At 46.1% G+C, this 17,518-nt stretch overlaps 1 protein-coding gene across 1 annotated transcript in view; it reads right to left on the reverse strand.

The window, feature by feature from the left end:
- LOC115201764 (serine palmitoyltransferase 3) overlaps positions 1 to 17,518 on the reverse strand; it is a 96,623-nt gene that overhangs the window by 18,905 nt on the left and 60,200 nt on the right. Inside the window, exons 9-10 of the mRNA XM_029765653.1 lie at positions 7,934 to 8,060; positions 7,113 to 7,248 (exon numbers count right to left, since the gene is read on the reverse strand). Of these exons, the coding sequence (XP_029621513.1) occupies positions 7,113 to 7,248; positions 7,934 to 8,060 (263 nt within the window). The remainder of the gene's footprint in view (positions 1 to 7,112; positions 7,249 to 7,933; positions 8,061 to 17,518) is intronic.

Consider the following 17,518-nt stretch of genomic DNA (forward strand, 5'->3'; position numbering starts at 1 on the left):
GACAGTCTGGCTACAGAGACCGGTCGTCACAGACAAACCTGGCTGCCCAGAGAGGACAGTCTGGCTGCCCAGAGAGGACAGTCTGGCTGTAGAGACTGTCGTCACAGACAAATCCTGGCTGCCAGAGAGGACAGTCTGGCTGCACCAGGGCGGAGGACAGTCTGGCTGCCCAGAGAGGACAGTCTGGCTGCCCAGAGAGACAGTCTGCTGCCCAGAGAGGACAGTCTGGCTGCCCGAGAGGACAGTCTGCTTCCCAGAGAGGACAGTCTGGCTGCCCAGAGAGGACAGTCTGGCTATAGAGACCGGTCGTCACAGACAAACCTGGCAGCCAGAGAGGACAGGCTGGCTATAGAGACCGGTCGTCACAGACAAACCAGAGAGGACAGGCTGTGCTCACTCTGCTCCAGGGGAGAGGTAGAGACAGAGCTGCATTTCCTATTACACTGTGACAAATACTCAGACGTAAGATAATATTTCTTACCCCAAATTATCGTTCAGTGATGAAGAATGCAAAAACCTAAGAAAGAAATGTAGAAACCTGTCCAACCAAAATCATAGAGACCCAGAAAACCTGAGCCCTTCACTATGTTGAATCACTAAAACAACTAGATTCAGCTGTGGGTCGATTTAGTGAGGGGATGGTCGGGGGGCCAGAACATAATTACAAATAACTACTAGACTGCAAATTGACCGCAAAAAGCCCAAACAGATATATTTCACTAAAACGTAATCATTTCAAACCTTGTTTTGCATTTGTATATCGTCACGTGTCTCTCTGTTTATGCGTGGAAATACTTGAACAGATTCCCAAATGAAAATAAAAATGAACCCCAAAAAATACAAACCTTTTTTTTTTCTCTCTCGCTAACCCTGCACTAAAACAATACAGAAATACACTACGGATAAAGAAGGAACAGCACGTCAGAAATCAGATCAATGTAACTGAAGAATCCATAGACTCTAACCACTTCTTGAGAAATTGGAAAACTCTCAACAAACAACACGAAGAATTCACAAAATGGGACAAACACCAAATATCCTCAGTGAACAACGTAAAACACCAAATAATGCATATAGAGCAGAATTAGGCCGATACTCGCTAATTATCAAAATCCAGAACAGAGCCAGTCCAATATACCGTATAAGCCGTTAAATTCCACAACCACCTAAAAGGAAGCGATTCCCAAACCTTCCATAACAAAGCCATCACCTACAGAGAGATGAACCTGGAGAAGAGTCCCCTAAGCAAGCTGGTCCTGGGGCTCTGTTCACAAACACAAACAGACCCCACAGAGCCCCAGGACAGCAACACAATTAGACCCAAACAAATCATGAGAAAACAAAAAGATAATTACTTGACACATTGGAAAGAATTAACAAAAAAACTGAGCAAACTAGAATGCTGTTTGACCCTAAGCAGAGAGTACACAGTAGCAGAATACCTGACTAGAGGTCGACCGATTAATCGGCATGGCCAATTAATTAGGGACGATTTCAAGTTTCATTTTTGGACGCCGATTATGGCCGATTAAATTGCAATCCACGAGAAGACTGCCTGGCAGGCTGACTACCTGTTACGCGAGTGCAGCAAGGAGCCAGTATTTTACATAATTATGACATACATTGAAGGTTGTGCAATGTAACAGCAATATTTAGACTGGATGCCACCCGTTAGATAAAATACAGAATGGTTCCGTATTTCACTGAAATAATAAACCTTTTGTTTTCTAAATGATTTGATATTTGATAGAGCAGTCTGACTGAGCGGTGGTAGGCAGCAGCAGGCTCGTAAGCATTCATTCAAACAGCACTGTCCTGCATTTGCCAGCAGCTCTTCGCTGTGCTTCAAGCATTACGCTGTTATGCCTTCAAGCCTATCAACTCCCGAGATTAGGCTGGCAATACTATAGTGCCTATAAGAACATCCAATAGTCAAATGGTATATGAAATACAAATAGTATGAGAGAAATAGTCCTATAATTCCTATAATAACTACAACCTAAAACTTCTTACTGGGAATATGTGAATGACTCATGTTAAAGGAACCACCAGCTTTCATATTGTTACTCATGTTCTGAGCAAGGAACTTAAACGTTAGCTTTCTCACATGGCACATATTGCACTTTACTTTCTTCTCCACACTTTGTTTTTGCATTATTTAAACCAAATTGAACATCTTTTCATTATTTATTTGACACAAATATATTTTATTTATGTATTAAGTTAAAATAAAAGTGTTATTGTCATTCAGTATTGTTGTAATGTCATACTACAAATCTATCTAAAATCGGGCGATTAATCGGCACGGCTTTTTTTGGTCCTGCAATAATCGGTCGACCCTCTATACCACTGGGACCGACACAAACTCAAGGAAGCTTTTGACTATGTACAGACGTGTGTGTGTGTGTGTGTGTGTCTCTGTGTGTGTGTGTGTGTGTGTTTGCGTCTGTGTGTGTGTGTCTCTCTGTGTGTGTGTGTGTGTGTTTGCATCTGTGTGTGTGTGTGTCTCTGTGTGTTTGCGTCTCTGTGTGTGTGTGTGTGTGTGTGTGTGTGCGTGTCTCTGTGTGTGTGTCTCTGTGTGTGTGTGTGTTTGCGTGTTTGTTTGTTTGTGTCTCTGTGTGTGTGTGTGTTTGTTTGTGTCTCTCTGTGTGTGTGTGTCTCTGTGTGTGTGTGTTTGTGTCTCTCTGTGTGTGTGTGTCTCTGTGTGTGTGTGTGTGTGTGTGTGTGTGTGTGTGTGTGTGTGGTGTGTGTGTGTGTGTGTGTGTGTGCTCACCTGGTCGAGCATGGCCTTGGTGTGTGTAGCAGACAGACAGAAGCGTGCCCGTTGCCTCGGTGATGGGCGTGGCAGGGAACCCTACAACCACCACTCCAATCTTCCTCTCCAGCATGGCACGAGAGAAAGCCCTGCGGCAGCAGAACACAGTCACATTGTAAAAGACGTGAAACATGATGAATGAATAAATCTACGTATTTAAAGCCTTTTTACTTTACCATAAAGGCTGAACCCATCTAGACTCCATGAGAAAACAATTGACATTGTTAACACAGCTTTCCACTAGCACCCTGGACACACACCAGGACCCTGGACACACACCAGGACCCTGGACACACACCAGGACCCTGGACACACACTAGGACCCTGGACACACACTAGGACCCTGGACACACACCAGGACCCTGGACACATACTAGGACCCTGGACACACACTAGGACCCTGGACACACACTAGGACCCTGGACACACACTAGGACCCTGGACACACAGTAGGACCCTGGACACACACTAGCACCCTGGACACACACTAGGACCCTGGAACCACACCAGGACCCTGGACACAAACTAGGACCCTGGACACAAACTAGGACCCTGGACACACACTAGGCACCTGGACACACACTAGGACCCTGGACACACACTAGGACCCTGGACACACAGTAGGACCCTGGACCCACACCTAGCACCTGGACACACACTAGGACACTGGACACACACCAGGACCCTGGACACACACTAGGACACACACTAGGAACCTGGACACACAGTAGGACCCTGGAACCACACTAGCACCCTGGACAACACTAGGACCCTGGGACACACACTAGGACACACACTAGGACCCTGGACACACACTAGGACCCTGGACACACACTAGGACCCCTGGACACACACTAGGACCTTGGACATACACTAGGACCCTGGACACACACTAGGACCCTGGACACACACTAGGACCCTGGACACACACTAGGACACACACTAGGACCCTGGACACACACTAGGACACACACTAGGACCCTGGACACACACTAGGACACACACTAGGGCCCTGGACACACACTAGGACCCTGGACACACACTAGGACCCTGGACACACACTAGGACACACCTAGGACCCTGGACACACACTAGGACACACACTAGGACCCTGGACACACACTAGGACACACACTAGGACCCTGGACACACACTAGGACACACACTAGGGCCCTGGACACACACTAGGACCCTGGACACACACTAGGACCCTGGACACACAGTAGGACCCTGGACACACCACTAGGACCCTGAACCCCCACTAGACCCTGGACACACACTAGGACCCTGGAACACAACTAGGACCCTGGACACACACTAGCGTACACACATTATCACCCTGGACACACACTAGGACCCTGAACCCCCACTAGGACCCTACTGGACACACACTAGGACCCTGGACACACACTAGGACCCTGGACACACACTAGGACCCCTGGACACACATAGCACCCTGGACACACACTAGACCCTGGGACACACACTAGGACCCTGGACACACACTAGGACCCCTGGGACACACACTAGGACACTGGACCACACAGTAGGACCCTGGACACCACACTAGGACCCTGGACACACACTAGGACACACACTAGGACCCTGGACACACACTAGGACACACACTAGAACCCTGGACACACACTAGGACCCTGGACACACACTAGGACCCTGCGACACACACTAGGACACACACTAGGGCCCTGGACACACACTAGGACCCTGGACACACACTAGCACCCTGGACACACACTAGGACCCTGGACACACACTAGGACCCTGGACCACACCCTAGCACCTTGGAACACACTAGGACCCTGGACACACACTAGGACCCTGTGCACACACTAGACACACTAGGACCCTGACACACTAGGACCCTGGACCACACACTAGGACCCCTGGACACACACTAGGACCCTGACCACACTAGGACCTGGCACATACTAGGACCCTGGACACACACTAGGACCCTGGACACACACTAGGCCCTGGACACACACTAGGACCCTGGACACACACTAGACCCGGACCACACTAGCACCTGGACACCACTAGGGACCCTGGACACACACTAGGACACACACTAGGACCCTGGACACACACTAGAACCCTGGACACACACTAGGACCCTGGACACACACTAGGACACACACTAGGACCCTGGACACACACTAGGACCCTGGACACACACTAGGACCCTGGACACACACTAGGACCCTGGACACACACTAGGACCCTGGACACACACTAGGACCCTGGACACACACTAGGGCCCTGGACACACACTAGGACCCTGGACACACACTAGGACCCTGGACACACACTAGCACCCTGGACACACACTAGGACCCTGGACACACACTAGGACACACACTAGGACCCTGGACACACACTAGGACCCTGGACACACACTAGGACCCTGGACACACACTAGGACCCTGGACACACACTAGGACCCTGGACACACACTAGGACCCTGGACACACACTAGGACACCACACTAGGACCCTGGACACACACTAGGACCCTGGACACACACTAGGACCCTGGACACACACTAGGACCCTGGACACACACCTAGGACAACCACCACTTGGACCCTGGACACACACTAGGACCCTGGACACACACTAGCACCCTGGACACACACTAGGACACACACTTTGGCCCTGGACACACACTAGGACCCTGGACACACAGTAGGACCCTGGACACACACTAGGACCCTGGACACACACTAGGACACACACTAGGACCCTGGATACACACTAGGACCCTGGACACACACTAGGACCCTGGACACACACTAGGACCCTGGACACCACACTAGGACCCTGGACATTTGGTCTGTGTTGTGTTGTTTACTACCGGCTCACATGGTCAAACCTTTTGGGTCCATGGCCAGGAAACTCCCCAGACCTTAATCCCATTGAGAACTTGTGGTCAATCCTCAAGAGGCGGGTGGACAAACAAAAACCCACAAATTCTGACAAGCTCCAAGCATTGATTATGCAAGAATGGGCTGCCATCAGTCAGGATGTGGCCCAGAAGTTAATTGACAGCATGCCAGGGCGGATTGCAGAGGTCTTGAAAAAGAAGGGTCAACACTGCAAATATTGACTCTTTGCATCAACTTCATGTAATTGTCAATAAAGTCTTTGACACTTATGAAATGCTTGTAATTATACTTCAGTATTCCATAGTAACATCTGACAAAATATCTAAAGACACTGAAGTAGCAAACTTTGTGGAAATTAATATTTGTATCATTCTCAAAACTTTTTGGCCACGACTGTAGACATAATATGACATTTGTAATATCTTTATTCTTTTGTAACTTCTGTGAGTGTAATGTTTACTGTTCATTTTTATTTATTTATTTCACTTTTCACTATTAATGTTTTTATCTGGAGACATTAAACACGTTCAAAGTCATCTTCAAAAAACAGACAATATCGTCCTTTTAGCTTCTCAACTGACCCCCCGGGTAAAACGAGCACCAGTCATGCTTTCAAAAAACAGATTTAAAAAGGCAGATCACAATTTATTGTGAAAGTAACTCGATTAATTTAAACAGCGTGGAAAGATAAAAGGGTAACTGAATGTCGTTACGAAAGCAGCAGTGAACCCCGTTTTAAACACATTCAGACGTTGACGTGACCTCTGGACAGAAACCATCACATTTTAATGTATCTGTAACTGTATGTCAGCAGAAGAAGAAGAAGAACGCCCATAAACAGAGGAAGCAGATTTCTCCCGCAATTATTTTCTGGGTGAAGGTTCCTTGTGAGACGCCCCCTAGTGGTAAGGGTTATAATCTATCCCCTCCATTCAGTTTCTGGGTGAAGGTTCCTTGTGAGACGCCCCCTAGTGGTAAGGGTTATAATCTATCCCCTCCATTCAGTTTCTGGGTGAAGGTTCCTTGTGAGACGCCCCCTAGTGGTAAGGGTTATAATCTATCCCCTCCATTCAGTTTCTGGGTGAAGGTTCCTTGTGAGACGCCCCCTAGTGGTAAGGGTTATAATCTATCCCCTCCATTCAGTTTCTGGGTGAAGGTTCCTTGTGAGACGCCCCCTAGTGGTAAGGGTTATAATCTATCCCCTCCATTCAGTTTCTGGGTGAAGGTTCCTTGTGAGACGCCCCTAGTGGTAAGGGTTATAATCTATCCCTCCATTCAGTTCCTTCACAATAAAACATACACAAATATAAAAAACGGTACCTTCTGACAGTTACACTTTCCCCCCGTCATGTGTCCCTGTCAAATAAACGTAACAAAGTAAAGTTAACTTACACAACTTTTCCTGGCATGTAGAGCAGAATCGGGACCACGGGAGAATCATCGTTACCATAGATGATGAAGCCCATCTCCTGAAGGCGAGACCTGAAGTAGCGTGTGTTCTCTGCTAGCTGGTGCACCCTGGCCTGACCTAGAGAGAGGGAGAGAGAGAGAGAGAGAGAGGAGAGAAGAGAGAGAGGAGAGAAGAGAGAGAAAGAGAGAGAGAAGAGAGAAAGAGAGAGGAGAGAAGAGAGAGAGAAGAGAGAGAGACAGAGGCAGCGAGAGAGACAAAGAGAGAGAGAAGAGAGAGAAAGAGCGAGAGAGACAGAGAGAGAAAGAGAGAAGAGAAGAGAGAAGAGAGAAAGAGAGAGAGAAAGAGAGAGAGAGAGAAAGAGGAAAGAGAGAGAAAGAGAGTATGGGACTAGGGCTCTCTCTCCCCCCCACCTTCCTCCTCTCTACTCTGCTGCAGCCAGATGGTTCTGATATATCTGCCTGAATGACAGAGGATTTGATGTACTAAACTCACATCTTGCCAAGATCAGAGACTCTCCCTCACAATGCAATGTATGTCTCGGTTCCTGGACCCTGGAGCTACCTCTCTGTATGTCTCAGTTCCTGGAGCTACCTCTCTGTATGTCTCAGTTCCTGGAGCTACCTCTCTGTATGTCTCAGTTCCTGGAGCTACCTCTCTGTATGTCTCAGTTCCTGGAGCTACCTCTCTGTATGTCTCAGTTCCTGGAGCTACCTCTCTGTATGTCTCAGTTCCTGGAGCTACCTCTCTGTATGTCTCAGTTCCTGGAGGCCTACCTCTCTGGAGTAGAAGGCATGTTGCTCACCCACGGTGGTTCCATCCAGTCCCATGATGCATTTCATGGCTCTGAGGATCTGCTCTGTGATGGGAGGAGACATAGCAGAGGCGTAGACCGCACTGTGGGAGTGGCTACGCAGATAGTCAACCAATTCCTGCAGAGAGAGAGAGAGAGAGATATAGATAGAGGGAAAGAGCGAGATAGAGAGGGAGAGAGAGATAGAGAGAGAGAGGGAGAGAGATAAAGAGAGGGAAAGAGAGAGATGAAGAGAGATAGAGGGAGAGAGAGATAGATAAAGAGAGCGAGAGGGAAAGAGAGATAGGGAGAGAGGGATAGACAGAGAGAGAGATAGAGGGGGAGAGAGAGATCGATAGAGAGAGGGAGAGAGAGCGATAAACGGAGATAGAGGGAGAGAGAGACAGAGATAAACAGAGAGAGAGATAAACAGAGAGAGAGATAAACAGAGAGAGAGAGGGAGAGAGAGCGATAAACGGAGATAGAGGGAGAGAGAGACAGAGATAAACAGAGATAGAGGGATAGATAGTGAGAGAGAGATAAACAGAGATAGAGGGATAGATAGTGAGAGAGAGATAAACAGAGATAGAGGGATAGATAGTGAGAGAGAGACAAACAGAGATAGAGGGATAGATAGAGGGATAGAGATAGATAGAGATAGAGGGAGAGAGATAGATAGGGCAAACAGAGATAGAGGGAGAGAGATAGATAGAGATAGAGGGAGAGAGATAGATAGAGATAGAGGGAGAGAGATAGATAGATAAACAGAGATAGAGGGAGAGAGATAGATAGAGATAGAGGGAGAGAGATAGATAGATAAACAGAGATAGAGGGAGAGAGATAGATAGAGATAGAGGGAGAGAGATAGATAGATAAACAGAGATAGAGGGAGAGAGATAGATAGAGATAGAGGGAGAGAGATAGATAGATAAACAGAGATAGAGGGAGAGAGATAGATAGATAAACAGAGATAGAGGGAGAGAGATAGATAGATAAACAGAGAGAGGGAGAGAGATAGATAGATAAACAGAGATAGAGGGAGAGAGATAGATAGATAAACAGAGATAGAGAGAGAGAGAGAGAGATAAACAGAGAGAGGGAGAAAAAGGGATAGATAGCAAAAAGGGACAAACACCAAATTGAGAATTAATGCAGAATTCTGCAAAAAATATCCTGTGTCCAACGTAAAACACCAAATAATACATGCAGAGCAGAATTAGGCCGATACTCGCTAATTATACAAATCCAGAAAAGAGACGTTAAATTCTACAACCACCTAAAAGGAAGCGATTCCCAAACCTTCCATAACAAAGCCATCACCTACAGAGAGATGAACCTGGAGAAGAGTCCCCTAAACAAGCTGGTCCTGGGGCTCTGTTCACAAACACAAACAGACCCCACAGAGCCCCAGGACAGCAACACAATTAGACACAACCAAATCATGAGAAAACAAAAAGATAATTACTTAACACATTGGAAATAAGCAACAAAAAAACTGAGCAAACTAGAATGCTATTTGTCCCTAAACAGAAAGTACACAGTGGCAGAATACCTGACCACTGTGACTGACCCAAACTTAAGGAAAGTTTGGACTATGTACGGACTCAGTGAGCATAGCCTTGCTATTGAGAAAGGCCGCCGTAGGCAGACCTGGCTCTCAAGAGAAGACAGGCTATGTGCAACACTGCCCACAAAATGAGGTGGAAACTGAGCTGCACTTCCTAACCTCCTGCCAAATGTATGACCACATTAGAGACACATATTTCCCTCAGATGACATAGATCCACAAAGAATTAGAAAAACCCGATTTTGATAAACTCCCATATCTACTGGGTGAAATATGTTCTAGATGTTCTTTACCATTCAGACATCAGATTTGCCACCAATGCTCCTTATAGGACACATCACTGCACTCTATACTCCTCTGTAAACTGGTCATCTCTGTATACCCGTCGCAAGACCCACTGGTTGATGCTTATTTATAAAACCCTCTTAGGCCTCACTTACCCCTATCTGAGATATCTACTGCAGCCCTAATCCTCCACATACAACACCCGTTCTGCCAGTCACATTCTGTTCAAGGTCCCCAAAGCACACACATCCCTGGGTCGCTCCTCTTTTCAGTTCGCTGCAGCTAGCGACTGAGGGATGAAACAAAGAGATCTTCTGTTGAATCTGACAATTAATCTGGATGGTTGTACAGTCGTCTCAAATAAAACTGTGAAGGACCTCGGCGTTACTCTGGACCCTGATCTCTCTTTTGAAGAACATATCAAGACTGTTTCAAGGACAGCTTTTTTCCATCTACGTAACATTGCAAAAATCAGAAACTTTCTGTCCAAAAATGACGCAGAAAAATTAATCCATGCTTTTGTTACTTCTAGGCTCGACTACTGCAATGCTCTACTTTCCGGCTACCCGGATAAAGCACTAAACAAACTTCAGTTAGTGCTAAATACGGCTGCTAGAATCCTGACTAGAACCAAATAATTTGATCATATTACTCCAGTGCTAGCCTCCCTACACTGGCTTCCTGTTAAGGCAAGGGCTGATTTGAAGGTTTTACTGCTAACCTATAAAGCATTACATGGGCTTGCTCCTACCTATCTTTCCGATTTGGTCCTGCCGTACATACCTACACGTACGCTACGGTCACAAGACGCAGGCCTCCTAATTGTCCCTAGAATTTCTAAGCAAACGGCTGGAGGTAGGGCTTTCTCCTATGGAGCTCCATTTTTATGGAATGGTCTGCCTACCCATGTGAGAGACGCAGACTCAGTCTCAACCTTTAAGTCTTTACTGAAGACTTATCTCTTCAGTAGGTCCTATGATTAAGTATAGTCTGGCCCAGGAGTGTGAAGGTGAACGGAAAGGCTGGAGCAACGAACCGCCCTTGCTGTCTCTGCCTTGTCGGTTCCCCTCTTCCCACTGGGATTCTCTGCCTCTAACCCTATTACAGGGGCTGAGTCACTGACTTACTGGTGTTCTTCCATGCCGTCCATGGGAGGGGTGCGTCACTTGAGTGGGTTGAGTCACTGACGTGGTCTTCCTGTCTGGGTTGGCGCCCCCCCCCTTGGGTTGTGCCATGGCGGAGATTTTTGTGGGCTATACTCGGCCTTGTCTTCGGACGCTAAGTTGGTGGTTGTAGACATCCCTCTAGTGGTGTGGGGGCTGTGCTTTGGCAAAGTGGGTGGGGTTATATCCTGCCTGTTTGGCCCTGTCCGGGGGTATCATCGGATGGGGCCACAGTGTCTTCTGATCCCTCCTGTCTCAGCCTCCAGTATTTATGCTGCAGTCGTTTATGTGTCAGGGGGCTAGGGTCAGTCTGTTACATCTGGAGTATTCTCTTGTCTTATCCGGTGTCCTGTGTGAATTTAAATATGCTCTCTCTAATTCTCTCTTTCTCTCTTTCTTTCTTTCTTTCTCTCTTTCTCTCTTTCTCTCTTTCTCTCTTTCTCTCTTTCTTTCTTTCTCTCGGAGGATCTGAGCCCTAGGACCATGCCTCGGGACTACCTGGCATGATGACTCCTTGCTGTCCCCAGTCCACCTGGCCATGCTGCTGCTCCAGTTTCAACTGTTCTGCCTGCGGCTACGGAACCCTGACCTGTTCACCGGACGTGCTTGTTGCACCCTCGACAACTACTATGATTATTATTATTTGACCATGCTGGTCATTTATGAACATTTTAACATCTTGACCATGTTCTGTTATAATATCCACCCATCACAGCCAGAAGAGGACTGGCCACCCCTCATAGCCTGGTTCCTCTCTAGGTTTCTTCCTAGGTTTTTGGCCTTTCTAGGGAGTTTTTCCTAGGGAGTTTTTCCTAGCCACCGTGCTTCTTTCACATGCATTGCTTGCTGTTTGGGGTTTTAGGCTGGGTTTCTGTACAGCACTTTGAGATTTCAGCTGATATACGAAGGGCTATATGAATAAATTTGATTTGATTTTGATTTCATTTGTGTTGTCATGTTGTGTTTCTACCATGCTGTGTTCCTACCATGCTGTGTTTCTACCATGCTGTGTTGTCATGCTGTGTTTTTACCATGCTGTGTTGTCATGTTGTGTTTCTCCAATGCTGTGTTCCTACCATGCTGTGTTTCTACCATGCTGTGTTCCAACCATGCTGTGTTTCTACCATGCTGTGTTGTCATGTTGTGTTTCTACCATGTTGTGTTTCTACCATGCTGTGTTCCTACCATGCTGTGTTCCTACCATGCTTTGTTTCTACCATGCTGTGTTCCTACCATGCTGTGTTCTTACCATGCTGTGTTTCTACCATGTTGTGTTTCTACCATGCTGTGTTTCTACCATGTTGTGTTTCTACCATGCTGTGTTTCTACCATGTTGTTGTCATGCTGTGCTTCTACCATGCTGTGTTGCCATGCTGTGTTTCTACCATGTTGTGTTTCTACCATGCTGTGTTTCTACCATGTTGTGTTTCTACCATGCTGTGTTTCTACCATGCTGTGTTTCTACCATGTTGTGTTTCTACCATGCTGTGTTGTCATGTGGTTCTACCATGTTGTGTTACTACCATGTTGTGTTCTACCATGCTGTGTTGTCATGTTGTGTTTCTACCATGTTGTGTTTCTACCATGTTGTGTTCCTACCATGTTGTGTTTCTACCATGCTGTGTTTCTACCATGCTGTGTTGTCATGTTGTGGTTCTACCATGTTGTGTTTCTACCATGCTGTGTTTCTACCATGCTGTGTTGTCATGTGTTGCTGCCTTGCTATGTTGTTGTCTTAGGTCTCACTTTATGTAGTGTTTTGTTGTCTCTCTTGTCGTGATGTGTGTTTTGTCCTAGATTTTTATTTAATATATTTTTATTTTTAATCCCAGCCCCAGTCCCCGCAGGAGGCCTTCTGCCTTTTAGTAGGCCGTCATTGTAAATAAGAATTTGTTTTTAAATGACTTGCCTTGTTAAATAAATTAAATATAAAAAGACCAGCAAGATGAACTCCCATATCTACTGGGTGAAATACCACAGTGTTCCATCACAGCAGCAATATTTGTGACCTGTTGCCACAAGAAAAGGGCAACCAGTGAAGAACAAAAACCATTGTAAATATAACCCATATTTATGCTTATTTACCTTTTGTAATTTAACATTGTTACAACACTGTATATAGACATAATTATGACATTTGAAATGTCTCTATTTGTTTGGAACTTTTGTGAGTGTAATGTTTAATGTTCATTTTTTATTGTTTATTTCATTTTTTGGTTTATTATCTATTTGACTTGCTTTAGCAATGTAAACGTATGTTTACTATGCCAATAAAGCCCTTTGAATTGAGTGAGTGAGAGAGAGAGACGGTATGTCCAGTTCCTTCAGAAAGTATTCACACCCCTTGACTTTTTTCAATGTTTTGTTTTTACAAAGTGGGATTAAAATACATTAAATTGTATTTTTTTTTGTCAATGATCTACACAAAATACTCTATAATATCTAAGTGGAAGACAAATTCTAACATTGGTAAAAAAAATAATAAAAATGCATGAAAAATAACACTAAAATCTAGATTAGTATTCAACTCTCTGAGCCAATACATGTTAGAATCACCTTTGGCAGCGATTACAGCTGTGAGTCTTTCTGAGTAAGTCTCTAAGAGCTTTCCACATCTGGATTGTGCAACATTTGGCCATTATTCTTTTCTAAATTCTTCAAGCTCTGTCAAATTGGTTGTTGATCATTGCTAGACAACCATTTTCAGGTCTTGCCACAGATTGTCAAGCAGATTTAAGTCAAAACTGTAACTCGGCCACTCTGTCTTCTTGGTAATCAACTCCAGTGTGTATTTGGCCTTGTGTTTTAGGTTTTTGTCCTGCTGAAAGGTGAATTCATCTCCCAGTGTCTGGTGGAAAGCAGACTGAACCAGGTTTTCCTCAAGGATTTTGCCTGTGGTTAACTCCATTCTGTTTCTTTTTTATCCTGAAAAACTCCCCAGTCCTTAACGATTACAAGCATACCCATAACATGATGCAGCCACCAATATGCTTGAAAACATGGAGAGTGGCACTCAATAATGTGTTGTATTGGATTTGCCCCAATCATAACACTTAACTACAATGTTGTTCATCCATCGTTAGTTTTCTACCATCACAGCCATTAAACTCTAACAGTTTTTGGGTTAGCCGCTACTCTTCCTGGGGTCCACACAAAACATGAAACATGACATAGTACAGAACATTAGTAGACAAGAACAGCTCAAGGACAAAACTACATTTAAAAACGGCACACAGATCCTACATATTAATGCAGACACACAAACTATCTAGGTCAAATAGGAGAGAGGCGTTGTGCCGTGAGGTGTTGCTTTATCTGTTTTTTGAAACCAGGTTTGCTGTTTATTTGAGCAATATGAGATGGAAGGAAGGTCCATGCAATAAGGGCTCTATATAATACTGTACACTTTCTTTAATTTGTTCTGGTTTTTGGGACTGTGAAAAGACCCCTGGTGGCATGTCTGGTGGGATAAGTGTGTGTGTCAGAGCTGTGTGTAAATTGACTATGCAAACAATTTGGGATTTTCAACACATTAATGTTTCTTATAAAAAGAAGAAGTGATGCAGTCAGTCTCTTATCAACTCTCAGCCAATAGGCCCTGGGTCTGAACCCCGCCCTGTGCAACTGGGTCCTGGAATTCGTGACGGGCTGCCCCCAGGTGGTGAAGGTAGGAAACAACACCTCCACTTCGCTGATCCTCAACAGAGGGGCCCCACAGGGGTACGTGTGCAGCCCCCTCCTGTACTCAATCTGAAATGGTCCACCCGCACAGACAGTGTGTTGAAGAAGGCGCATCCACGCCTCTTCAACATCAGGAGGCTGAAGATATTTGGCTTGGCCCCTAAAACCCTCACAAACTTTTACAGAATGAGAGCATCCTGTTGGGCTGTATCACCACCTGGTACGGCAACAGCACCGCCCGTAACAGCAGGGCTCTCCAGAGGGTGGTGCGGTCTGCCCAACGCATCACCCGGAGCACACTGCCTGCCCTCCAGGACACCTACAGCAAGGACATCAACCACCCGAGCCACTGCCTGTTCACCCCGCTATCATCCAGAAGGCGAGGTCAGTACAGGTGCATCAAAGCTGGGACCGAGAGACTGAAAAACAGCTTCTATCTCAAGGCCATCAGACTGTTAAATAGCCATCACTAGCCGGCCTCCACCCAGTACCCTGCCCTGAACTTAGTTACTGTTACTAGCCGGCCTCCACCCAGTACCCTGCCCTGAACTTAGTCACTGTCACTAGCCGGCCTCCACCCAGTACCCTGCCCTGAACCTTAGTCACTGTCACTAGCCGGCCTCCACCCAGTACCCTGCCCTGAACTTAGTCACTGTCACTAGCCGGCCTCCACCCAGTACCCTGCCCTGAACCTTAGTCACTGTCACTAGCCGGCCTCCACCGACTACCCTGCCCTGAACTTAGTCACTGTCACTAGCCGGCCTCCACCCAGCACCCTGCCCTGAACTTAGTCACTGTCACTAGCCGGCCTCCACCCAGTACCCTGCCCTGAACTATAGTCACTGTTACTAGCCTCCACCCAGTACCCTGCCCTGAACTTAGTCACTGTCACTAGCCGGCCTCCACCCAGCACCCTGCCCTGAACTTAGTTACTGTCACTAGCCGGCCTCCACCCAGTACCCTGCCCTGAACCTTAGTCACTGTTACTAGCCGGCCTCCACCCAGTACCCTGCCCTGAACCTAGTTACTGTTACTAGCCGGCCTCCACCCAGTACCCTGCCCTGAACTTAGTTACTGTTACTAGCCGGCCTCCACCCAGCACCCTGCCCTGAACTTAGTCACTGTCACTAGCCGGCCTCCACCCAGCACCCTGCCCTGAACTATAGTTACTGTTACTAGCCGGCCTCCACCCAGTACCCTGCCCTGAACTTAGTTACTGTTACTAGCCGGCCTCCACCCAGCACCCTGCCCTGAACCTTAGTCACTGTCACTAGCCGGCCTCCACCCAGCACCCTGCCCTGAACCTTAGTCACTGTTACTAGCCGGCCTCCACCCAGTACCCTGCCCTGAACCTAGTTACTGTTACTAGCCGGCCTCCACCCAGCACCCTGCCCTGAACCTAGTTACTGTTACTAGCCGGCCTCCACCCAGCACCCTGCCCTGAACCTTAGAGGCTGCTGCCCTTCATACATAGACATGGAATCACTGGCCACTTTAATAATGTTAACATTCTGCTTTACTCATCTCGTATGTATATACTGTATTCTACTCTACTGTATTTTAGTCTATGCCACTCAGACATTGCTCATCCTAATATTTATATATTTCTTAATTCCATTCTTTTACTTTTAGATGTGTGTGCATTGTTGTGAATGGTTAGATATTACTGCACTGTTGGAGCTAGAAACACAAGCATTTCGCTACACCTACAAAAACATGTCGAAATATGTGTATGTGACTAATAACATTTGATAGTCTTTTGTTAATTTGTCTACAGAGAAGTAGCATTGTATTTTGTCACACAACATTTAAAAAATAAAAGTTTTCCGAGAGCTGGAAGCTGATAGGTCTGCTGTTAGAACCAACCAAGGCTGCTTGACCAATCTTGCGTAGCGGAATGACTTTGGCTTCCGTTCAGGCCTGAGGACAAAGACTTTCCTCTAGGCTCAGATTAAAGATATGTCAGATAGGAGTGGCTATAGAGTCAGCCACCATCCTCAGTAACTTTCCATCTAAGTTGTCAATGCCAGGAGGTTTGTCATTATTGATCGATAACAATATTTTTTCCACCTCTCCCAAACTAACTTTACAAAATTCAAACTGGAAATGCTTTTCTTTTTATGCATGAATACCATGGCTCACTGTTCGTCGTTGGCATTTCCTGCTTAAGTTTGCCCACAAAGTAAAATAATTGGCAACATCAAATGGTTTTGTGATGAATAAGCCATAATTTCAAGACATCTGATTCGATGAAAGATGGAGTTGAATTTGTCTTTCTTGTCACGGCTGTTCAAAGGATAGGACCAAAATGCAGCGTGTTTGTAGTTCCACATATTTATTTATTCCGTGAAACTAAATGCAATACACTAAATACACTGAATACTTGAAACACAACAAACCGTGACGCAGAGAGGAAAACACTACTCATCCCTTGGAACATTTGATACATTTATTACAGCAATTGACAGTCAGGTGACTAACGAAGGAAGAGTTTCACACATCTCAGATGACCAATCAAACAGTATGACTGATTTGATGTTTTCTTTTTTTACGCTATTGTAGAGAATAATGGCATTGGAAGGAAACGAGACCCATCACATCCTCGTGTTTGTGGATGAAGCTGTCTTCAACCTGGCCAAGGGCCGAAGACGTGGCCGTAATATTATTGGCCACCGGGCCACGGCGGATGTCCCAGGCCAGCGAGGGGGCAATATAACTATGTGTGCTGCCATATCTGAGAATGGTGTGGCCACTCACATCCTCAGTCTTGGCCCATACAATACACAGAAGCTCCTCATCGTCTTGGACCGCCTTCATTTTGATTTGATCCCTGAAAATGAGAGAGGACTTGTAGGGCCTCACCTACCACAATACGTCATTGTATGGGACAATGTGAATTTC

Source organism: Salmo trutta, chromosome 10 (genome assembly GCF_901001165.1).
Source record: "Salmo trutta chromosome 10, fSalTru1.1, whole genome shotgun sequence".
Lineage (NCBI taxonomy): Eukaryota > Metazoa > Chordata > Actinopteri > Salmoniformes > Salmonidae > Salmo > Salmo trutta.